This window comes from Ascaphus truei, chromosome 8, assembly GCF_040206685.1.
Source record: "Ascaphus truei isolate aAscTru1 chromosome 8, aAscTru1.hap1, whole genome shotgun sequence".
Taxonomy (NCBI): domain Eukaryota; kingdom Metazoa; phylum Chordata; class Amphibia; order Anura; family Ascaphidae; genus Ascaphus; species Ascaphus truei.
The window spans coordinates 83210163-83234917 of NC_134490.1; the positions used below are offsets into that span (position 1 = coordinate 83210163).

A 24755-nucleotide genomic window follows, 5' to 3' on the forward strand; every position below is an offset into this window, starting at 1 on the left:
CCATATCAGGGTAACAGCGGCATGGAGTCGAGCAAGCCGTCTGCTTCAAAATCTTTGAAGCCGGCTCGCGTCTATTCAATACAGAGTATCTTTGAAATTACCGCTGTTGGTTTGGCGCTTGGAATCTGCGCTTCTCATTGGCTGCAAGGATCCTTATGGGTGTCCCATTCACAAACCTCTACAGCCTATCAGAGAGTGGGAATTCTGCCAGCGAATCACCGATTTGTCTTTATTGTAAAGACGGGTGGTTACCTTTTCTCAGTCTGCCAAGGGGCATGCGCTAAACTGGCACCTCTGCCTCTTTGCATACTGAGCCCACCCGCTGTCCAGGCTCCATAGAGTCTGGGCTCTGGCAAATGGTGGCCGGATAGCCCTGTGTTAGTTCAGGATGCGAGTACTCAAGCAGAACTGCAGTACCCCTCCTGTTCTACCACCTTGGCATCCCTGAGGCTTTCAAGTTAGAACTCCGCATAGAACCATAGGCACGAAGCTTGGTAGCCACCTGGTCTCTTGGTAGATCCTTGAAGACGGTCGAACAATTCGGATATTAGTGGCAGGGGGTATCGGTTCTTTATGGTATGGTGGACAATGTTGATGCATTTACTGTGAGACAGCCCCAGAATCTCCCATAATTTCCCAGCTAAGTGTTCTAATACTGGTGGCTGCATCAGTAATAGCGTTTTCAGAGTCAGAGTTTGCCTGGACAAATGTGCTGGGCTGCATCCGAGAATCTCACTCGATTCCTGGATCCAACTCTTGGGGTATGCCATAACTCAGGAACCCCGATACATAGACACATTTTGTAAAGACTTTCTCCAACAAACCCACCCTGAAATTTACCACCTAGAAATCTCCCGGTCCCAGCATCCCAGGAAAGGCAAAACACATAAAAATCTTTAAAGTCGCATAATTTGCACACAGTCACAGTAATGCATTTAGGACATCTGGATCCAAGAGCTGACACTCTAGGACCCCAACACACAGATCAGGTGTAACCAAGTGGGCTGAACCTTTATTAGTGAGCATGATTAACCCCTTCACCGTCACACAAATGCCAATTAAACAATTGAATTGCACAGTGGGTACATGATGCCCATATAATCTGTTCATCATTTAACACATGCCAGTCAATGGTCTAACAAAAATAAACAATCACAAACAAGATCCGATGTCATCCAAACAATCAGAAATTAAAAACAAATCAAGAAGTAAACAGAACTAAATTACCACCAATCAATTAATCCAATCCAAAATAAAGACCACAATTCACAATTAAAACACCAAAACAAAACCAATATGAAATAAAGGAAAGCTCAAAGTAAACACCATCAGACAAAATCTAACTAACAAAAAGAAGCCACTACTGTATTAAAAAGCAAGCACCCCCCTGAAATAGACTATTGAAAACACCACTAAAAATTACATCTTACTAAATAAAAATTAAATTGCCCAAACATTTCTAAACAAACAAGCAAAATACATTTTAAATACATACAAACAAGCATTGGCAAAAACAAGCATTGATTGTCCCCTGAATGTATGTATATCAATAGAGACATACATAAATACAGTGGCAATGAATGGGCATCACACCCGAGGACCCCCGGATACCCACAGGGACAACCTGAGGACCCACTGGGGACACCTGCGAGGAAGAACTGGGGATCCCAGACCGTTTTTTTCCTGATCAGACATGTTTTGCTCACAGGGCTGGAAAAAAGCCTTTTAAGTCCGATAAAGCGCTGTTTTCACTGCTTAGTGAATCGCGCAGCAGGCTGTATCGGCCTTAAAAGCCACTTTGCACCTTAAAACGACTTATCACTGCTTAGTGCATCATCCCCTTAGTGTTTGTGCCAGTTTCAGTCTCTCAGAAATTACATCATTTTCTGGAGAGCAGATCAGACTAAGTTTCAGTTTCTAGTTTCGATTCACTTCATGACTACACCCATAGTGTGTCTTGTACAGTATAAAAGGCCAGTCAGTGACCAGAGCCAACATACTGTACAGCATCTTTCAGCTCAACAGCCACAGGAGAGAGAAATCTACCCAGACTGTATCAGCATGAGGTAAATATATTTATCCGGCAGTAATATACTAGCCTTATGTGATTTTGAGTATGGTCATACATGGTATAAATGTACAGATTTGTATTTTATTTTTATATGTTAAAAAGAAACATTAAATTGTTTTTAAGAATCTTTATTTGTCAAATTGACATCCATGGTAAGAAGATTTAATTGCCTTAACTATTGGGATTTCTACATAATAGGATAGAAGAAAAGTACTGTCCAACCTATATTTTAAATAGCGTAAAACAAGGCTTTGCCTTAAATTTTCATTTAGTAAATAGTTCATTTGTTTATCATTTTAGGAAAATATCCTATGAATCAAATGTCATTGTTGTTATCTTTTTGTCCCAATGAATTAAAGCAGCACACCGCTGTCATGAATATTAACAACAGGATTTAAACAAATGCTCCACAGAAAACTAGCTTGTTTCCAAAAGGTTTTAATGTAATTACATTTAATACATAAGTAACAGTTTCTTTTTTTTTCATCAAGCAAAAAGCACAAATCTCATCCATATAATAATAATAATAATAACTTTCATATACAGTAGCATTTTTCTCCCAATGGGACTCAAATTGCTTCACAGTTACAGTATAGCGCGCGGTACGCAGCACAGGAATTTTTGCAGGCACAGGTCCCTGCCCCGTGGAGCTTACAATGTATGATTTTGGTGCCTGAGGCACAGGGAGATAAAGTGACTTGCCCAAGGTCACATGGTGCTGACACCGGGTATTGAACCTGAATATCACTGCTAAATTTTGATAACATACTTCTGTAACCCATGTTCCCCCCCCACCCCCCGGTCGCAGATTGGACCTCTAGGGTGTAGTGAGGGCTGGCTACATGTACTATGGTGGTGCATACCTGCTTGGAACAGGAGGGCCTGAGTCTCCCGCGTTGGTGTGGGGGATAACAGGGCCAGGCTTCTAGGGTATATGCCTTCATCTTTAGTGGTGGTGGTGCAGCGCCTCCATTCTCTGGCGAAACCTAGGGGATAGATTGGAATCTTCCCAGAGAAAGCCCTGGTCCCAGGGCGAGAGATTCCAATCGCACACAGTCTTTATGTAAAACAGCAATGTCTTTATTGTCCTTAATATCGCACACAGCAGCAGTTCATTTCACAGCAGCAATTCATGGCAGTACACAGGATCCTGACCTCCTCTCCTTTTCCTCCAGGAATGTACCCCTGCAGGATGGCTGTAATGGGGCCTCAATACCCCTATCTCCACCCAAGGGTAGGCCCTCTGGGCGAGGTTAGATCTCCCCCCAATCTGCATGGTGAGGGGCATTAGTCCACCGCACTTAGTGCTATTAGCTCTACTCAGTATGGCTGAGTGTCTTCTCTCCTGTCTCCTGGAAACTCCCAGACCATGCTCTCTCTGCTCCAGCACTCTCCACTCTCTTGGTTGAACTCTTGCAACAACTGCCAGGGCAGGACTCCTCACACACACTCTCCAGCTCCCAGGACAGAACTCCACTTCACTCAACTCTCCTACACACACAGGAGCAGCCCACTAAATAGATACAGCCCTGCCCCTCATGATGTCAGCAGGACCTCCCCTCTGTCTCAGGCCTGCCACAGAGTCAGGACCTACCTCTATCACCCAAGGCAGGTCTTGGTGGGGGGAAAACCCATGATTACTACTGGCGCCTGCCCTTAACAGGACTTACTCCAGTAGGAGAAAGATATGTAGCCCACTATTTCTTACCGGGGCTACACTTCTTCTTACAGGGTGAATCTGGTGTATACTTTGATAAGAAATGCATTTTATTGGTGGGCAGCAATGTATTACACAGAGACAAAACATTAACCCATTGAAGTGAATAACATTTAGTTCCAAAAATCAACTGCTGGAGAAAAAGGGTTGAATGATTTTTTTAAACTAAATCTGCATTTTTTACCCAGAAATAGAAGAGTTGCCAAATAAAGTAGTTGTTGGTCAATTTATTTATAAAAATGTTTTACCAGGAAGTAATACATTGCCAACTACCTCGTTACCTCATTTTCAAGTATGTCCTGTGCACAGATTTATAACACCTCATATCTCCTAATATCTCCCCCATCCTTCCTCATACCTCCCCTCATACCTTCCCCTCCTGTCCTCATATCTCCCCCGCCTCATATCTCCTCCCCTTCTCCTATCTCCCCCTCCTCTCCTTATATCTCCCCCTCCCTTCCTAATATCTCCCCTTCTCATATCTCCTTGTCATCTCATATCTCCCATTCACCGCTTCATAATTCCCCTCCTCATATCTCCTCCCCTCCTCCTATCTCCCCCCATATCTTCCCCTCCCCTCCTCATACCTTCCCCTCCCCTCCATACCTTCCCCTCTTCTCATCTCCCCTTCACCTGCTCATATCTCCTCCTGCCCTCCTCTTATCTCCCCCTCCCCATCTCATATCTCCTAATATCTCCTCCATCCCTCCTCAGACCTCCCCCTCCCCATATCTCACCCACCCCTCCTCATACCTTCCCCCCTTCCTCATATCTCCCCCTCAGCTCCTCATATCTCCTTCTCATCTCATATCTCCCCCTCACGTCTCATTACTCCCCTCCTCATATCTCCTCCCCTCCTCATATCTCCCACTCTCCCCCGCCACTCCTCATATCTCCTCCTGCCCTCCTCTTATCTCCTCCTCCCCGCCTCATATCTCCTAATACCTCCCCAATATCTCTCCCTCCCCTCCTCATACCTTCCCCTCCCCTCCACATACCTTCCCCTCCTCATATCTCCCCCTCTCCTCTCATACCTTCCCCTCCCCTCCTCATACCTTCCCCTCCTCATAGCTCCCCCTCCCCTCCTCATACCTTCCCCTCCCCTCCTCATACCTTCCCCTCCCCTCCTCATATCTCCCCTCAGCTCCTAATTTCTCCCCTCCTCATATCTCCCTCTCCTCTTCTCATATCTCCTTCCCCCTCTTCATATCTCCTCATATCCCCCCATCTCTACTCATATCTCCCCCTCCTCTCCTCATACCTTCCCCTCCTCATATCTCCCCCTCAGCTCCTCATTTCTCCCCTCCCCTTCTCATATGTCCTTCTCATCTCATATCTCCCCCTCACTGCCTCATTACTCCCCTCCTCATATCTCTTAATATCTCCCCCACCCCTCCTCATATCTCCTCCATCCCTCCTTTTATCTCCTCCTCCCTGCCTCATATCTCCCAATATCTCCTCCATCCCTCCCATACCTCTCCCTCCTCATACCTTCCCCTCCCCTCCTCATACCTTCCCCTCCCATCCTCATACCTTCCCCTCCCCTCATCATACCTTCCCCTCCTCATATCTCCCCTCAGCCTCTCCTCTTCTCATATCTCCCTCTCCTCTCTTCATATCTCCCCATCCTCTCCTCCTCCTCTCCTCATATCTCCCCCTCCTCTCTTCATATCTCCCCCTCCTCTCTTCATATCTCCCCCTCCTCTCCTCATATCTCCCCCTCCTCTCCTCATATCTCCCCCTCCTCTCCTCATATCTCCCCCTCCTCCTCTCCTCATATCTCCCCCTCCTCCTCTCCTCATATCTCCCCCTCCTCCTCTCCTCATATCTCCCCCTCCTCCTCTCCTCATATCTCCCCCTCCTCCTCTCCTCATATCTCCCTGTAACAGGGGACTTATCCCTGTTCACAAAGGTGCCTCTAATCCAGCAGTGTGGTGGTTAACTACTGGTAGCAAATTAACTAGCACCACCTGCCTGATTACAGGTAGCAGAAAAAGCCTGCCATTGAGACAGGAAGGGACTCCTCCTTAGCTCATATCTGGGCTGAACTTGGGAGAGAGGCAGAGATTGTCTTTGACTCTCACAACTGTCTTGAGCTCTGTCAGAAAACACAACAGAGCTGCATACAAGACACAGGGAAAACTTCTGAACCTGAATGCTGACACACCCTGAGGGAAGGGAGCTGAACCAGACAAGATTTTCCTCCAAGGAACAGATAAGACTTTCATTATTAAGAGACTGCTTATATCTGCTTATTTATGCTATATGTTTTGGGACTAGAGAACTGCTTGATTAAGGGAGATGTGAATTATTGCATAGTGTTTCACTAGAAATACTCCCAAGTGAATAGAAGCTTTGTTCCCCCCCCCCCCCTTGTTTGGATGAATTTCCTGATGAAAAGGAAAAGGCACAATAAAGCCTTATTATAATTTCACATTATAAACGACTCCAAGTGTACCTCTGTGAATGTCCGTCCACATATGGTCGTCAGAAGTGGGACGAGAGGTGTCTTTGTAGTTAAAAAGGACCGGAGTTTTTATGTGAATTTTTTGTTATGTTTTTTTTTTGCCTACAAACAGTCTAAACAACTTGGAAAAAAAAAAAAAAAAAAACCTCTCATGCAGCAGAGGCAGAGTTAAAGGTGTACACACCACTGAAACTTACACTGCATTGAAATAGGGGTTTTGCCTTCCAGCCATAGTCAGGGTTCAAGAAGTGAGTCAGCCCTTAAAGGGATAGGTGTTTGTTGTTTTGAATACAGATGGTGACCCACGAGTGGTACTGATTTTGCAAATAAAGGTTGCCACACCGCATAGGGCTACCAGCTGTGAATGAAGTATATGCAGAAAAGTGTGAAAATTGATACAAGACTGTACTGAAGCAGGGGTATTTTTAGCAAACAAATGCTGAGTGTAAAATTGCCCTATAAAGGAAAAGTTTTTTCAAAGCCAATTGCTGAGTGTTGAGTCCACTGCAAAGAATGTTTTTTTTTCTGCAAGTAAAAAAAAAGTATGCCTATTATCTTGGGAGCAAAACAGACAAGTGTGAAGTGTGAATGCCATAATACCCAAAGATGAGACTGAAAATTACTGAACTCAGGCAGAAAACCAAATTCTGTTGCTGAGGCAGCGGAGCTGCACCTAGCAAATAAATGGTGTATAGCAAATAGACTTTTTTTTTTTACCTAGCAACTGCACAATCTTGTATACCTGAAAAAAAAATGCATGCAGAGTACTGCTGATATTGAAAAAAATTTTTTTTACCCAAGAAAGAAAAGAGCTACGACCTCTACAAGCAAAATATGCCCTTCTGTAGGACTACCACAATTGGGGGTTCTAGCAAATACAGTGGCAACAGCTGCAATAGCGCCTCCTGAGGCCAGGAAGAAAATTACACCTTATAGCCTACAAATGGAGGACAAGATGCAGCGTTCCTGTAATGAACCCTACCCCACAGAAGAGTGGCCCTTCCAGTCCAATAAAGAGGAAGACATCTCTTACGGGGAACCCGATCCGAGTCACACCCACAAAACACCCCAAGAATGGTGGGGGTGTCTGAACTCGGCACGAACCGAAAAGACCGCTCCCTTTGACGAATATGATCAGCAGGAGAAAGAGCGGGAGCAGTGGATCACCGAATATTTCTTTCAGCTAAAGCAGCTGCAAGAAAAGCCTGGCGTATATAATGAAGCTGCTAAAACTTCAAATGAAGATGGAGACCCCAGTATCCCTGAAGGGACGGTGTCATCCAAATCAAAAAGGAAGAAAAAGAAAAGCAGTTCTTCACTTACCGTGGAAGTAACAGACACGTCCGCAGATCCTGTGGAGAAAAAGGGGGACCGAGATGCCCTGCAGGCTGGAGAAAATGGAGAATTCGTCCCGCGTATAACTGAATATCCAGAGGGCCCAAGGCAGAAGTCGTGTATCCCAAAGAAGTGTCTGTCCGGTGCCAACAGTGAGGAACCCTCAACCAACCATCCCAGGGAAGCGGAGCCGGAACCAGTGAGTGACGATCCCTTGACCAGCCCTGAAGATGCCCTGAAATTGCCAGGCGTGACTGTGATTTACTCCGTGAACAATTGAATCAAAAGAAAGATGGTTACGCGGAGCTACTGAAAAATAACGTTAAGCTACAGGAATATGTGCTCGCAATGTACTCTATGGCCAGGACAGAATTGGACGATCTCAAGACTGAGCTAGATACTGCAAATGCTGCTATTTCCGCCATGGATGAAAAGCAGAACAAATCTGATAAAATGGTGGCTACGCTAAAGCGGAAGTATGAGGAGGCACTGAAGCAGATGACAGTCTTCCAGCAAGAGGTTCACACTCTTCGCATAGAGCTGAATGCCTCACAACAGGAGGTCAACAGTGTCCAGATAGAGGTGGACATAGCTCAGCAAGAGGTTCAGACACTCCACAGAGCACTGGATGCCTCACATCATGAGACCAACAGCTGCCGCACAGACCTGGAAGTTTCCAGAAAGGAACTACACAGTCTCACTGAGGAGCGGGACATTTCAAGGAAAACTATCCTAGAACTTAACTTAGATCTCAAAGTCTCTCAGAAGGAGCTTCAGAACTTAAACCTGGAGATGGAAGTCTCACGGCAGGAGACAGCCCGCCTCCAAGCAGATGTGTAAAAATGGAAGGTGGACTGCAAGGAAGCCCTGAATAGTACAGAGACTGAAAAAAGAGAAAATTTAAGATTAAAAAAAGAAAATTCTGAGTTGACAGAATACGTCAAGGGAAAGAATGAAGAGCTGCAAGCTCTTAAAGAAATAAATAAACTTTTGAAAGAGGAAATGTTTGAAGCAGAGCACCGACTGCAGAACAAACGGCAAGGTCTGCGTACACACCTCCAGTATGCTTAGGAGAAGCAGCAAACACTGCAGGAAGACAAGCTGCAGGCTGCTAAAGAGGTACAAGCGCTGCAGGAACGTCTGAATACCCAGTACGTCCCCACAGAGCAGTATGAGGAGCTAAAGGCCACGCTGCATGTCTTCAGAGCATCGTTGGAAGTGGAGCTTCGATACCAGGTGACTCTGTATGAGAGGGAGCGTGAGAAGGCTCAGAAACTGGAACAAGAGCTGGAGAGACAGAGAGACTGTTCCATTCCCTTGAGTCAGTACACCAAGGAGGAAACAGATGCAGCGGCAACCTTGACGACAAAAATTACAGAGCTCCAGAATATGAAGGAGACTCTGATACAGATTCCTCCAATACGGAAAAAGGTATTGGCTCTGCCCAAGGACCAGTATCCCACAGTAACTAATGCCCGTAAGGACAAGGGTACAGTGAGAGTTGGGGACTCCACGCAACTTCAAAACAAAATTACGAAGTTTGAGCCACCAAAGAAAGCACTAGCCAAACCTACAGCTGCCCAACAGGCAACAAACAGAGGTAGGAGTGCACTTCCATTCAAGTCAGAGGTAGGAGTGCAGAATCAAAGCCAGAAGAATCCTTAGCTGAGGAATCTGGAAAAATAGGACGTTCTCTGGAAAAGGAGGTGGAGGTCCAACTCAGTCCCAAAGAAGCTGAACTGGCGACTCTGTGGTGTGGAGAAGTGGCAGAAAGACCACTTCAAGAGCAGATAACTCTAAGAGCTAGTCCTAACTGCTCTACAACTGTTGCCATACACTTTGTCTACAAAAAGAGGAGTGCCCGACGCAACAGAATTCTCAAGACCGCGCACGTGATAAAAAGACTTTACGTGGAAAAAGTCCTCCTCGAGCGACTGAGGAATGCTGATCTCAAGCACCTTCGGGAGGAGACAAAAATAAACTGGAGAAAGGGCTCCAATCCCAGCGGGACAGAGGGTTCTCTTCCTCCATCCACTTCCATTCAAGTCACAGAAAGATCTCAAATGAGAGTGGAAGGATGGGCTTTGGCCCGAGCTTCCCACAAACAGGGGAGGTATGTAACAGGGGACTTATCCCTGTTCACAAAGGTGCCTCTAATTCAGCAATGTGGTGGTTAACTGCTGGTAGCAAATTAACTAGCACCACCTGCCTGAATACAGGTAGCAGAAAAAGCCTGCCTTTGAGACAGGAAGGGACTCCTCCTTAGCTCATATCTGGGCTGAACTTGGGAGAGAGGGCAGAGATTGTCTTTGACTCTCACAACTGTCTTGAGCTCTGTCAGAAAACACAACAGAGCTGCGTACAAGACACAGGGAAAACTTCTGAACCTGAATGCTGACACACCCTGAGGGAAGGGAGCTGAACCAGAGAAGATTTTCCTCCAAGGAACAGATAAGACTTTCATTATTAAGAGACTGCTTATATCTGCTTATTTATGCTATATGTTTTGGGACTAGAGAACTGCTTGATTAAGGGAGATGTGAATTAATGCATAGTGTTTCACTAGAAATACTCCCAAGTGAATAGAAGCTTTGTTCCCCCCCCCCCCTTGTTTGGATGAATTTCCTGATGAAAAGGAAAAGGCACAATAAAGCCGTATTATAATTTCACATTATAAACGACTCCAAGTGTACCTCTGTGAATGTCCGTCCACACTCCCCCTCCCCTTCTCATATCTCTCCCTCCTCTACTCCTATGACATACACACACGCACGCTGAGAAGCAGCTCAGTGTGCTCCTCATATCTCCTCCTGCCCTCCTCTTATCTCCTCCTCACCGCCTCATATCTCCTAATATCTCCCTGTTGCAGGGTACATGCAACTACACACGTGAGTTTCTTGATAAGGCTATTTTATTTTGCCTTGAAAAATACACAGCACACAAAACAAAATGGCTCTTTTTCAGCAACAAACGAAAATGGCTTTTTCTTTAGCAAACCGAACAAAAACAGTATCACTTTAGCAGACAGTGTATATGGCAGTTGCCCTTTTCTATGCAGGGGACAGACAGTTCACAATTCATCTACTTTTCTAATCAGACCTTGTATCAGGAAATCTCTCAGCAGCTCACTCCTCAACAGCCAGCTTCATGTGTCTACAACCTGGGTTTTAACATACCTTGATTAGGCAGCTGGGATCCAACTAATTGTCCTGAGGTTCCCAGCTGAAATTAACCTAGTCAGTGCTGCACTGCAGACTAGACATAGGTTTTCCAGGCATACAACTGGTGGCTTTTATTTACTCTGTCACATTCCTCCCCTGTTAGTGTGTGGCTGGGGTTACGCACGGCTGAAGCCCGACCATCCACCCCTTCTCTAGAAAAGAAGTCAGCATTTGCGTTCTCTTTTCCCGGCCTATGCTGAATCTCAAATGAGAAGGGTTGGAGGGCCATATACCATCTAGTCAATCTAGCATTGGAATCCTTCATGCTATTTAACCATTTCAGTGGAGCATGATCCGTCACCAAAGTAAAATGGACTCCTGCCAGGTAATGCCTCAAAGCCTCGATTGCCCACTTTACTGCGAGGCACTCTTTCTCTATCACTGAGTATTTTTTTTCCCCTTGGGAACAATTTCCTACTCAGGAAAAGGATAGGATGTTCAACTCCCTCAAACTGTTGTGACAACACTGCCCCTAGCCCTATCTCTGATGCATCTGTCTGCACTATAAAAGGGCTGTTGAAGTCTTGGCTTCTAAGGATGGGACCCTCTGATAGACACCTTTTTATGTCCTCAAAGGCACTTTGACAATCCCTTGACCACACCACTTGTGTAGGGGCACACTTTTTTGTGAGGTCCATTAAAGGGGCTGCCACTTCCGAATAGTTGGGGATGAACCGCCGGTAGTACCCTGCTAAACCCAGCAGAGAGCCTACCTGCGTTTTTGTTTGGGGGGTCGGAACTTCTTTCAGGGCAGCTACCTTGTCGGCTAGTGGCCTTACTTTTCCACCTCCCACTGCATACCCTAAATATTTGGTTTCCGCTTTACCCAAGGCACATTTCTTAGGGTTGGCTGTGAGCCCTGCCTCTCTTAGAGATTTGAGGACCGCTTTCAGCCTATTTAGATGGGCCCGCCAGTGTTTACTATAAATGACAATGTCATCTAGATAGGCTGCGGCATAAGTCCTATGGGGCCTCAGTACCTTATCCATGAGTCTCTGAAATGTGGCTGGGGCTCCATGCAGTCCAAATGGCATTGTCACAAACTGGTATAAACCCATGGGAGTGGCAAAGGCTGTTTTGCATTTGGACTTTTCCTCTAAGGGTATTTGCCAGTATACTTTTGTCAAGTCTAACGTGGATATATATTCCGCGTTACCAAGGGAGTCAATTAATTCGTCCACCCTTGGCATCGGATATGCGTCAAACTTGGATACCGCATTGACCTTTCGGAGGTCCACACAAAATCTTACCTTCCCATCGGGTTTAGGGACCATAATTAGTGGACTACACCACTCACTGCATGATTTCTCAATCACTCCTAAGTGTAACATTTCTTGTACCTCCTTCTCTACCAGAGCCCTACGACTTTCAGGCAACCTATAAGGACGGGAACGTATTTTTACCCCAGTGCTGTCTCGATTGCATGGGAAATTAAGTTAGTTTGTCCTGGTAAGTCAGAAAAAACATCCTGGAATTGTGTAATTATTGCTAACAAGTCCCCTTTTTGTTCAGAGGACAACTGTTTACCCATTGGGATTTTATCGTCACTCACGATGTTCTCCCGTGGAGGCTGAGGACCCAAGTCCGTTTCCTCCTCCACCGGGTGGATGAATAGAGACCGCTGCAACTTCCAGGGTTTCAGCAAGTTCACATGGTAAATTTGTTTACCCTTCCTGGACCCTGGTTGAGCGATCTCGTAATCCACATCACCCGTACGGCAGAGTACTTCAAATGGGCCCTGCCATTTGGCCAGGAGTTTACTCTCGCAACTGGGTAACAATATCATCACCTGGTCTCCTGGGTTAAACACTCTCATGCGAGCATTCTGATTGTAATGTCTCTCCTGACTGTCCTGGGCTGATCTAAGATTCTCCCTGGCAAAATGGCCGACCACATCTAGGCGCTTCCTAAGGTCTAGTACATATTGCAGGGTATTCTTAGAAGGGGACTGCTGTTCCTCCCAGGACTCCTTTAGGAGGTCTAGGATACACCGGGGTTGGCGGCCATACAGCAGTTCAAATGGAGAGAATCCCGTGGAGGCCTGGGGAACTTCCCGCACTGCAAACAGCAGAAAAGGGAGAAGTTCATCCCAGGCTCTCTTCTCTGAATCTACAAATTTCCTCAGCATCCCTTTTAGAGTTCGGTTAAATCTTTCCACCAATCCGTCAGTCTGTGGATGGTAGACCGATGTCCGAACAGACTTGACCTCTAGTAACTTTAAGACATCCTGCATCAGTTTAGCCATGAAATTTGTACCTTGGTCTGTCAACATAACCTGGGGAAGACCAACCCGTGAGAACCGTTCCAACAACTTGTTGGCTACTTGCTTCGCCGTTGCTGTTCTCAGGGGGAACGCCTCAGGATATCTTGTCGCATAATCAACTATTACATGGATAAACCTGTGTCCTTTCGCAGAAGGTTCTAGAGGTCCTACCAAGTCTACCACAATCCTCTCAAAGGGAACTGACACCAAGGGTAGAGGAACCAAATGGGCTGTTTTTTGTCCTTTTGGACTAGTTAGCTGGCACTCTGGACATGCTGCACATAGCTTAGCAATATCACTATGCATCCCTGGCCAATAGAATCGGGATGAAATACGATCCAATGTTTTATCCCTGCCCAGGTGACCACCCCAAGGGACAGTATGGGCTAGAGTGAACACAGATTTAACAAATGCCTTGAACCAATATCTGTCTGGTGACCTCCCCTGTTTGTGTCTGCCTATTCACCCTATATAGGATATCCTTTGATAGCTCAAAATGGGGGAATACTATCACCCCCTGTGCATCTAAAATCTGATCATCAATTTTCACCACCTTGTCATACTGTCTAGCAAGGACTGGGTCTTCCCTTTGCTTCTGGCGAAAGTCAGGGAGGTATAGGTCTGGTAAATCTCCAGGGCCCATATCCCCCTCTCTTTGGCCATCCCCAGCCATCACTTGTGACCTCTGACTACTTGAATGGTCACCTTGAGACCCAGATTTCTGCAACCAGTCATGTTTGTCCAAGCGTCTTTGCTTCCGAGTCTTTTGAACTCAGTGTCTACTGGGAAAAAGGTCTGCCGAGAAGGGGAACAGTTTGCCAGGGTTCTCCTGAGCCCTAGAAGGAGGCTCCTCATGAAAGACTGGGGCCATTAGGTCTGAAAAGAAAGGCCAGTCCTGACTGAGCACAATGGGGGCAGGGAGCCAAGGAGCGACTCCTACTTCGAGGTAAGCCTCCTGACCTTTTACCTGTAGCCGGATTTTGGCTGTCGGATAGCGTTTTACATCGCCGTGTATACATTCTATGCTCCATGGGGAGTCAAAAGAACACACGTTGGGTGGTAACAGTTCCTGGAGGACCAGAGTTTTCCCAGAGCCCGAATCTACAAGGGCCTGGACGGTTTTTCCCCCAATCAGGGCTGGAAGTAGCCAGGGCTTGTAATTTTCCCCAGTAAAAGCCGAGGCGACGGTTCTGCTGAATGAACAATCCATGAATGGACAGTCCACATACCGGTGGCCTTGTTCTCCGCAGGCGGAACATGGAGAGGGTTCCCTCGCAGGAGGGGGCTGTGGATATCGCTCCGCTGGACCGGTTACTGGAGACCAGGCGTCTGGTGGGTCCTGTGGGCGACGTCCTCGAAAGTTCCTCTCATTTTTCGACGAGCCGACATCCGGAAGGAGATGAGGGTCTCTGCGGAGACCCGCATTTGGACTCCGTCCTTGCTGGAACGACTGCTCCTTCCGTTGGACTTGGCGGTTCCGTGACGGGCCGTAGGTTCCCCATTGATCCGACCTCCCTCTTTGGGCGTCCGCAAGTGCCGGTGGAGTCGGGTCCAGGACACTCGCCTGCTGCTCAGCCCCAAGGAAGTTTTCCACGAGTCAGACCGCCAAAGCTAGGGTTTCAGCAGCGTGGCGTTTTACCCACGAGCGTGCGGAAGGGGGTATTATTTGTAGAAATTGTTCCAAAACCACCTGCTCAAGAATTGCCTCCTTAGTGCACTCCTCGGGTTGTATCCAGCGTGTACACAAGTCCAATAATCGCTGAGCGAGGATCCGGGGTCTCATCTTAGCGGTGTACTTCATGTTCCAGAACTGCTGCCGGTAGGTCTCTGGGGTCAGACCTAAGCGATCCAGTATGGTGGCTTTTACTTGTCGGTAGTCCATTGCCTGATCTGTAGGGAGGCCCTGATATGAGGCCTGGGCTTCTCCTATGAGGAGCGGGGCCAAAGCAGTTGCCCAGTGATCTGCAGCCCAGCCCTGAGCTTCGGCGACTCTTTCAAATGTAAGTAAAAAAAGCCTCTGGATCCTCATTCGGCGCCATTTTCCTCAGGAGTATCGGGGGTCTGTTTGCAAGTTCTGGACTGGCAGACCCTTGGAAATGGGTCAGCAGCTTGGCAATCTGCTCATCCTGTGCTGCTTGTATTCTTTCATCTCTCTCTGCTTGCAGCCGGGCCTGCTCCTGCATTAACTGTCCCTGCTGTCTGGTCTGCTCGCACAGAAACTCTTTCAAAAGTTCTTCCATTCTTGTGTGTGTGTGTGGCCCTTTAACTGCAGGAGCCTTTTGAAAAAAATCCTTCCCAATTCTTGACACCATATGTTGCAGGGTACATGCAACTACACACGTGAGTTTCTTGACAAGGCTGTTTTATTTTGCCTTGAAAAATACACAGCACACAAAACAAAATAGCTCTTTTTCAGCAACAAACAAAAATGGCTTTTTCTTCAGCAAACCGAACAAAAACAGTATCACTTTAGCAGACAGTGTATATGGCAGTTGCCCTTTTCTATGCAGGGGACAGACAGTTCACAATTCATCTACTTTTCTAATCAGACCTTGTATCAGGAAATCTCTCAGCAGCTCACTCCTCAACAGCCAGCTTCATGTGTCTACAACCTGGGTTTTAACATACCTTGATTAGGCAGCTGGGATCCAACTAATTGTCTTGAGGTTCCCAGCTGAAATTAACCTAGTCAGTGCTGCACTGCAGACTAGACATAGGTTTTCCAGGCATACAACTGGTGGCTTTTATTTACCCTGTCACACTCCCCCATACCTCTCCCTCCCCTCCTCATATCTTCCCCTCCCCTCCACATATCTTCCCCTCCTCATATCTCCCCCTCCCCTCCTCATACCTTGCCCTCCCCTCCTCATACCTTCCCCTCCCTGCTCATACCTTCTCCTCCCCTCCTAATATCTCCCCCTCAGCTCCTCATATCTCCCCCTCCTCATATGTCCTTCTCATCTCATATCTCCCCCTCACCGCCTCATTACTCCCCTCCTCATATCTCTCAATATCTCCCCCACCCCTCCTCATATCTCCTCCTGACCTCCTTTTATCTCCTCCTCCCCGCCTCATATCTCCTAATATCTCCTCCATCCCTCCCCATATCTCTCCCTACCCTCCTCATACCTTCCCCTCCCCTCCACATACATTCCCCTCCCCTCCTCATACCTTCCCCTCCTCATATCTCCCCCTCCTCTCCTCATATCTCCCTCTCCTCATATCTCCCCCTCCTCCTCTTCTCATATCTCCCCCTTCCCTTCTCATATCTCTCCCTCCTCTACTCCTATGACACACACACACACACACACACACACGCGCTGAAAAGCAGCTCAGTGTGCTCTGTTCAAAACATCCGCCCCCTGTATCCTCTGACCTCCAACCAAACTCCTGCGGCCCGGCATTTTACAAAGCCCCGCCCCCAGCATCCTCCTTCATCCAATCCCCTGCGGCTCAGCATTTTCTAGTCTAAAGTCCAACCCCCAGCATTCATTCATTCTACCATTCAAAATACTCACCGGCTGCCGCATCCTCCTCACCGCCGCCTCGTGCACCACCACTGCCAACTCACACAGCGCAGCCGCATTGAAAAACCGGGACCAGGAATAAAAACCGGGACATTTTCAAAACGGACTGGCAACAGGGACAGGACAGAAAAAAACGGGACTGTCCCGGCAAAACCGGGACATCTGGTCACCCTACCTTTAGCTGCCCTTCGCCTATGCCAAAGACTATCTGCCTTTGGGGCGAAGCAGATGTACAATGAAAGAGTTCAGATGGAATGCAGCTGGGAATTCACAGTTCTTTATCCTCTTGGCTCATTAACATCGCCGTGGGTGTGGTTGACGTTATTATTAAATTATTATATCAACTTCCTTTAAAATATTATTGGGCACATCTAAACAAAAAGATTTATATTCAAAACGAGACAAGTCTTCGTCTTCCTTGGTTAATAAAAGTTTCACTTGTAAAGACAAATCCCTAAAGAGACACAAATAAAATAAAAAATATGTTACTGCTTTGTTCGGTTGTTTTTTAATTGACATCTCTGTCTGATTTGTACGCATTTTAACCACTGATATTATTACTCTTTTCACTAGAATATTACAAAATAATTTGGGACGTCTTCCCCTGAGACATTTTTACACTTTTTGCTTAATTAAAAAAAAAGAATAATTTTCGTTAATTTCTATCCTCACTGCCGAAGATGCCAGGTGTACAATGAATTAGAATTTATACCTGGATTCAATTGATACTAAAAGACTTCAAAAATAAACCCCTTAGTAACCATCGTGGTCATATACTGTAGCCGTGCATCATGCATGGTGCATCCCGTCATGTCTGCCATATTACCTAAAGGATTAATAATACTAATTATGTATATATATATCTTTATTCCTATAGCTCCTTCTAGGTACATAGCACTTTACAGCAGTAATACACATGACATAATATTATAACACAATGCAAATATGCGCTACATACATAAAACAATTGGAAAAGGAGTCGCTGCCCCGATGAGCTTACAATCTAAATAGTAAATGGGAGAACTTACAGAGACAGAAGGTGGGAGGTAATCATCTGCCGAACTACCCAATATATTACATGCAATCCCGTACTAACTGCTAAGCCGGGTCGGTGCAAGGGTATTCGGCACCCTAGGCAAATGTTCAGAACCGCCCCAAACTTTCCGATTCTTCTTTTGTTATTATAGCCCCATTATTACTCAACCTCTCCCCATCCTCTCTTGTCTCACCCCCCCCACCTCCTCTATCATCTCACCCCCCATCTCTCACACCCCCTCAGCTCCTTCTCTCTCTCACCCCCTCCCACTCCTCATCCTCTCACCCCGCTTCCTACTCCTCCTATATCACCCCATCCCACTCCTCCTCCTCTCTCACACCCCATCCCATTCCTCCTCTCTTACCCTCTCCCACTCATCTTCTTCTCTCACACCCTCCCATTCTTCCTGTCTCTCACACCCTCCTATTCCTCCTTTCTCTTACACCCTCCCAATCCTCAATCACCCCCCTCCTCTTCAATCACCCCCACTCCTTTCTCAATTACCCCCTCCTCTTCTCTCACCCCTCCTCCTCCTCTCATTCCATCCTCCTCCTCTCACCCCCTACTCATCCTCTCTCCCCCTTGTCCTCTCACCCCACCCCCTCTTTTTCCTCTCCCTCTCTCACCCCCAATCCTCTTCCTATCTTGCCCATCCTCCTCTTCCTCCCTCATCCTTCTCTTCCTCCCTCACCCCCTTCTCTTCCTCCCTCATCCCCCCTCTTCCTCCCTCCCCCCCCTCCCCCTCGCTCACCCCCCTCCTCCCTTGCTCACCCCCTCCTTATCCTCTTCCTGTCCCCCCTCCTTCTCATCTTCCCCTCTCACACTCCTCCTTCTCTTCCTCTTGCCCCCCTCCTTCTCATCTTCCTCTCACCCCCTCCTCTACCTCTCTTCCCCCCTGCTCTATCACCCCCTTCTCTTAACTACCTGGTTTTGGTGGTCTGAAGTGGAGATGTCAAGAGCATTACAGCAGAGGAGGAAGATGGCGGGCGGTGGTGGGAGAAGAGGACAGAGAATTGCAGGAGCAGAGCAGAGCAGCAGAGAAGGAGCACGTTAGGCAGTACTTGAAGAAGATGACTGAGGACCACAGGAGCAGAGCAGGATGGCCGGGACGGATCTGGGGCGCGTGCCTCCTCTGCCTCACTGCTCCTCTCCAACTATTCTCAGTCCCTTTCTCCTGCTTGATGTCCTCCTCCTCATCTCCTGCTGCCGCCTGCCAGTCTCCTCCTCTCCTGCCACCAACTGTCCTCCTCCTCTGCTTCCGCCGTCCTATACTTACCGCATCTTTTGCCACCCCCCAAAATATGCAGCCCTAGGCGACTGCCTCAGTTGCCAAGTGGTTGCACCAGCCCTGCAGCCAAAGCATACAAGGGGTTAACCTTTCTCACCTCCCACAGGGGGACCTAACCTTTCTCTCTGGGGCACATGCCCCATCATCCACTCCCACTATCTCAACCCCTATATACCTAACTACCCTCCATCTAATAATGAGTACGACTTAACAAATTATGGCTAATAGCTCTGTAGGCCATTGTAATATATAGATAAGAGGAAAAAAAATAAGCACACACACACACACTTTGCTACTTTATGTCCCAAAGAGGGGAAAAAATTGAAAACAAATGTGCCGCAGAACAAAACCTGAATCCGTTGCTTGATGCATAATACCTTTATTTATCAAATGTTTTACCAGGAAGTAATACATTGAGAGTTACCTCTCATTTTCAAGTATGACAAATATGGTTACTTAGTAGTCAATAATACTGTGATTTTATAGGTGTATTAATATTTTTTAAACTAGCGCCAGCTGTTGAATTGGGTTTTCTATACTGCGAATGCACCCTATGGCAGCCAAGGAAAAAAATTGTGGCCTGATGGGTGTGATTACGTATCACAGCTCTCCAGGGTTTATTGAATAGCATGTCAATTAGGTTTTTTTTTGAAGGTGAAAAAATGTCAGCCTTTTTGGAGTTAATTTAAAGTGTTGACACATTTTGTTTATCAGGATCCTCCAATCAAATCCCTATATGCTAATGGTCAGTGGGCGACAAATCACCAAAAAATCTACTCGCCACCTAGTACCACATGTGTGCTGCTTGGGCCAATAGGAGCTCGCCACGATGTTAAATCCACTCGCCCGGGGCGTGCAAATGTATAGGTTTGTCGAACACTGCTAATGGTATATATCTGTGTGTCTGTAACACAAATTCACCACTTGCATGAACTTGTGTGAAAGTTTTGCACGTCTAGTTGAAATATCTATGTGGTTTACATCATGTTATCAAAATGTCCCATTGGATCAGCACTCGCAAAATATGTCAAATAAGATAATGATACTCACATGTTCCTTTTGGTCTCACCAAGTTTCTCCTTTAATGTATCAAAAATAAGCAGTAATACAAACTTATATAAGGCACTAAACAACAAAAAAGGCAGCGCTAATCTAAAAAAGACCCGCAGCCTGTGATATAACTCTGACCCCCCAGGTCAGATGTAGAATCGGGAGAAGACGTTATATCTATGGCGCTGGGTCAGAAACATATGTATAAAGATAATAATTGTATTATACAACCAGTAGAAGGATGCACTCCGCTGGAACTCTTCCAATGAAGACAGTGAGTCATGCAAAGAAAACAAAAACAAACGTAGTGTAATACAATAACTAACAGGACACTCAACACTAAAAGACAAACACTTGCTGAGACAAATGACTGATCATATTACATCATACCGCTGGTTGGCTGCTATCGGCGTGTATCCTGCCACCATGTAGAGCACGTGACGGCGGCTCTCCCAGTGCACACTAACCGGTGGACTCGTGGTGCGGAGGTCTGCGGTACAGAAAGCAGGAAGAGTTTCCCTCCTGAGCTCCGGTCAGACGTCAGGATACGTGGTGTGGCCCATAAGAGAGGGGATACTCTCAGATATATCCACTGTCTGCATATTCTGAGTGTCTGGTAAGCGGGCATTTCTTCTGTGGCTGCAGTGCAGACGTGACCCTTCAATTTTTAGTGTTGTTTTATACTATATTAAATGTTATACTTTTTATATATCAGTCATTTGTCTCAGCAAGTGTTTGTCTTTTAGTGTTGAGTGTCCTGTTAGTTATTGTATTACACTACGTTTGTTTTTGTTTTCTTTGCATGACTCACTGTCTTCATTGGAAGAGTTCCAGCGGAGTGCATCCTTCTACTGGTTGTATAATACAATTATTATCTTTATACATATGTTTCTGACCCAGCGCCATAGATATAACGTCTTCTCCCACAAACATATATAAGAACACACAAGGAAAGGTAAGTCAGCAGACACTAGTAAATGTGCAAATTAGAGAAACGTTTTAAGGCCTCCTCGCCCCGTTCTCAGGCTGTCTGTCTGCTGACTTACCTTTCCTTGTGTGTTCTTATATATGTTTGTATTGCTGATGATTTTTGATACATTAAAGAAGAAACTTGGTGAAACCAAAAGTGACACCTGAGTATCATTATCTTCTTTGATTTTTTTTTGGAGTGCTGATCCAATATGGTATTTTGTAGTTGTGTGCATCAGCAGTATGGTTGCAGGATCTTAACATCTCTATTTAAGACACATTTGTCCACTGCTAGAGTACACAGGGAGAGTGCAAGTTTGTTCTATATTTTTAACATCATAGTACTTACATGTTACATGTTACATACGTAAATTCTAGAACGAGCATGAAATAGCAGCCTCACAGTATAATGCTGTTACAAGCTAATGCCCAATCTCTTTTTTTTCTTCTTAGTGAGCTTTTAAAGAGTTCTTTGAAGAGCAGCCTCTTGAAGCTGGAGTGCCCTTTTACATGGTGGTCACCGACAAAGGATTGTGATATTAATGACATGGAAGAGCGGCTTAACGATCAAGTTGAATTTTTAATCACTACACGCAGATACATGATCTACAATTCGTTGGCCTATATAAAACATCTGAAAGGCGAAAATGAGGAAGCCATTGCCCAGCTAGGAATAGCTGAAGAGCATATCCCAAAAACGCAATCTGCTGAAAGAGACATTAAATGCGTTGTGACCTATGGTAACTACGCATGGCTGTACTATCATACAAACGAATTAGAAAAGGCTCAGGACTATATTAACAAGGTGGCAACAATTCACAAGAAGTTTGAAACCGCTCTCAGTAGCAATGTCCTGCTTGCTGAGATATACGGTGAACATGGTTGGTGTGTGTTAACGATTTGTGGAGAATACTATGAAAAAGCCAAAGAATGTTTTCAGAAAGCTCTTGAAATTGACCCAGAAAATCCTGAGTGGAACACGGGCTATGCAACTGCAGTGTATCGCTTGGAAGGTGTCAAGGAAACTAAGTGCCCGACTAATGAACTATCACTGGAACTGTTGAAACGTGCCGTGCAGCTAAATCCGAAAGATACAGTGGTCAGGGCTCTTCTTGGTTTGAAACATCAGGATTTAAACCATGCTAAAGAGGCCAAAAAGTGCATTGAGGAAGCATGGAGACAAACACCAGATTATCCATATCTACTTGGCTATGTTGCAAAATTTTACAGGAGAGAAGGAATGACGAAGGAGGCTCTTGATGTTCTGCATAAAGCAATACAACTGACTCCCAGCTCTGGATTTCTTCACCACCAGGCAGGTCTTTGTTACAGACAAAATATGATACAACTGAAAAGAGATGCAAAGGCTGCAAAATCCAATTTTCAACCCACTGGTACCTACACACAACAAATAAGGGAAATGATTCGTTATGCCACATTTTACTTTGAAAAGACTCTGGAGTTGAAACCATCTTTTGTATACGCACACGTTGATCTAGCAAACATGTATACTGACGGAAATCAATTCCAAAAAGCAAAAGAAACATTTCAAAAAGTGCTAAGCATGGAAAATCTCACATGTGAAGAGAAGCAACACATCCACTACAGTTATGGAGTTTATGAAGAATATCACAGGAAATCCGAATCTGAAGCCATAAGACATTACAAAGAGGTGCTCATGATAAGCATTGAAACCAAAACAAAACAAAGATCTGAAAAGAATTTGAACAAGTTGGCTGAAAGAATAATAAAAAGAAACCCGTCAGATGCCACTGGGTTTGCCCTGCTTGGGTTTGTCCATCAGCAGAATGGAGAGAATATGCAAGCAATTGACTGCTATGAAAAAGCGCATGAATGTGATCCTTATAATGAAGAGTACTTGAGTGCTCTTTGTGACATGAGATTGAAAATATGAATTACAGGCTTTGCAACGTGTAAATGAAGAATATGCAAACACTTACATGCATTTCTATATACTTAGTATACAGTGTTATTATATTGTCACACACCGTAATACATACTGCTGTCAAATATATCAGTGGTGGAAGTACCTGAAAAGCATAGTGTTGTATAGTGAAGACTGAGATTAACGTTGTGTACCACTTATAGATCACAGCACAGCTAACATGCTAAGCACAATGAGAATACACATTTGTTATGGCCACAAAGTTCAAAACAGCAAAAATCTTAATAATCAGCAAATATAGGATCAGGTAATTTAGTGCAGAACAATACAATACAAATACCTGAATTAAGCCAATGAGAGAATTAACAGTTCTTACAGAAAGAAAAACATAATAAAAAGGCCAGGACTCACTACGCGCGGACGCGGGATATCGCACTGTGATCCTGTGTTTGCCATTGATAAGAAAGGAAGTTAATGCCTGATCGCCGTGTGATACGCCAAAAGGGCACGTAGTGAGTCTCCCCCACAGTTAAAGCTCAAACACCCCATGTCAAAAAAAAGTTACTATGCAGCGGTGGTATATTACTTACCCAATAGAATTATAATAATCCCTATATTAATGATAAATACAGTAGTTATTCCAGTCCCATTGCAAAGTTGCAATCTGCGTGCCGATGTATATGAATGTATATATGGCTGTATGCTCCAGTTGTGGAGGCTTCTTCAATTGCTTGTCACCAAATGGAAAGGGTAAAACGTTGAGAAAATAATTGCGTAATAAAAAGTTTGCATAATGATTGTAATATGGTTCCTGGATATTGTAATACCTGCTTAAGTGTATTTCTTCCAAAAACAAAGTCCAGAATTAAAACAGCAAACATTAATTTGCATGATGTTTATATTTGATTGAGAACCATACTAAATTGTATAACTTTAGTATAGCACACACTAAAATCGTCTACAAAATGTAACAATCTTCATATACAGTTTTTTCATGTTATGCAATGTAGACTTCAAAATGAAATTGACATATCAATTAATGCTTCGTAACAAACATTTGATGTCAATAAAATGTGTTTGTGTGCTATTTAGTAGTATGGGTTAATTTGAGAATTCTCATCATGCCTCAGTTTTGCACTCCTCGGGTTCATGGGTCGTTGCCAAAGGGGTTTTCTAGGATACGGTTGAAGGAAAGTGGACTTTGCTGGGGAAGGGAGACAATAAGATACTTTGTCAGGGCAGCAGCTATGATGCACAGTACCATTCCCACTGTCCTGTGGGTATTTCTTGGTGGATGGTTCTTAAGCCGGGTACTTGGGCCAATGACTCTTGAGCTCCTACTCCTATTTCTCAAATCACTGCCACAGCCTCATTCCTCCTCTCCCTCACCTGAGCTCCTCCCACAGCGCCATCTTCCTCCAATCAAAGCCCCGATCATCCGGACCCTCCTCGCGCTGCACTCTGCTGGGCACATTTGCTCATACAATGCTAAACTACTTAACTGCTCAGGGAATGGCTCTACAGGAAAATCTCACGGGATGAGTGTGTGCTTAAATCCTGTATGGTCAGGTGCCTGGCAGTGAGAGTATTAATGTGTGGATGTGTGGCTGGCAGTGAGAGTATTAATGTGTGGATGTGTGGCTGGTAGTGAGAGTATTAATGCGTGCCTGGCAGTGAGAATATGAATGTGTGCCTGGCAGTGAGAGTATTAATGTGTGGATGTGTGCCTGGCAATGAGAGTATTAATGTATGGATGTGTGGCTGGTAGTGAGAGTATTAATGCGTGAATGCGTGCCTGGCAGTGAGAGTATTAATGTGTGGATGTGTGCCTGGCAGTGAGAGTATGAATGTGTGCCTGGCAGTGAGAGTATTAATGTGTGGATGTGTGCCTGGCAGTGAGAGTAT

At 45.5% G+C, this 24755-nt stretch overlaps 1 protein-coding gene across 3 annotated transcripts in view; it reads left to right on the top strand.

Annotated features, from left to right (window-relative positions):
• LOC142502062 (interferon-induced protein with tetratricopeptide repeats 5-like) overlaps positions 1 to 23896 on the top strand; it is a 37543-nt gene extending 13647 nt beyond the window's left edge. For 2 of the 3 annotated variants that reach the window (XM_075612868.1, XM_075612869.1), the window contains exon 2: positions 21398 to 23896. In XM_075612868.1, the coding sequence (XP_075468983.1) occupies positions 21492 to 22859 (1368 nt within the window). In that variant the 5' untranslated portion in view covers positions 21398 to 21491 and the 3' untranslated portion in view covers positions 22860 to 23896. Of the gene's footprint in view, positions 1 to 2012; positions 2067 to 21397 lie in introns of those variants that run through there. The other variant, XM_075612867.1, reaches the window with a different exon arrangement.
• The last annotated feature ends 859 nt before the right edge of the window (positions 23897 to 24755 follow it).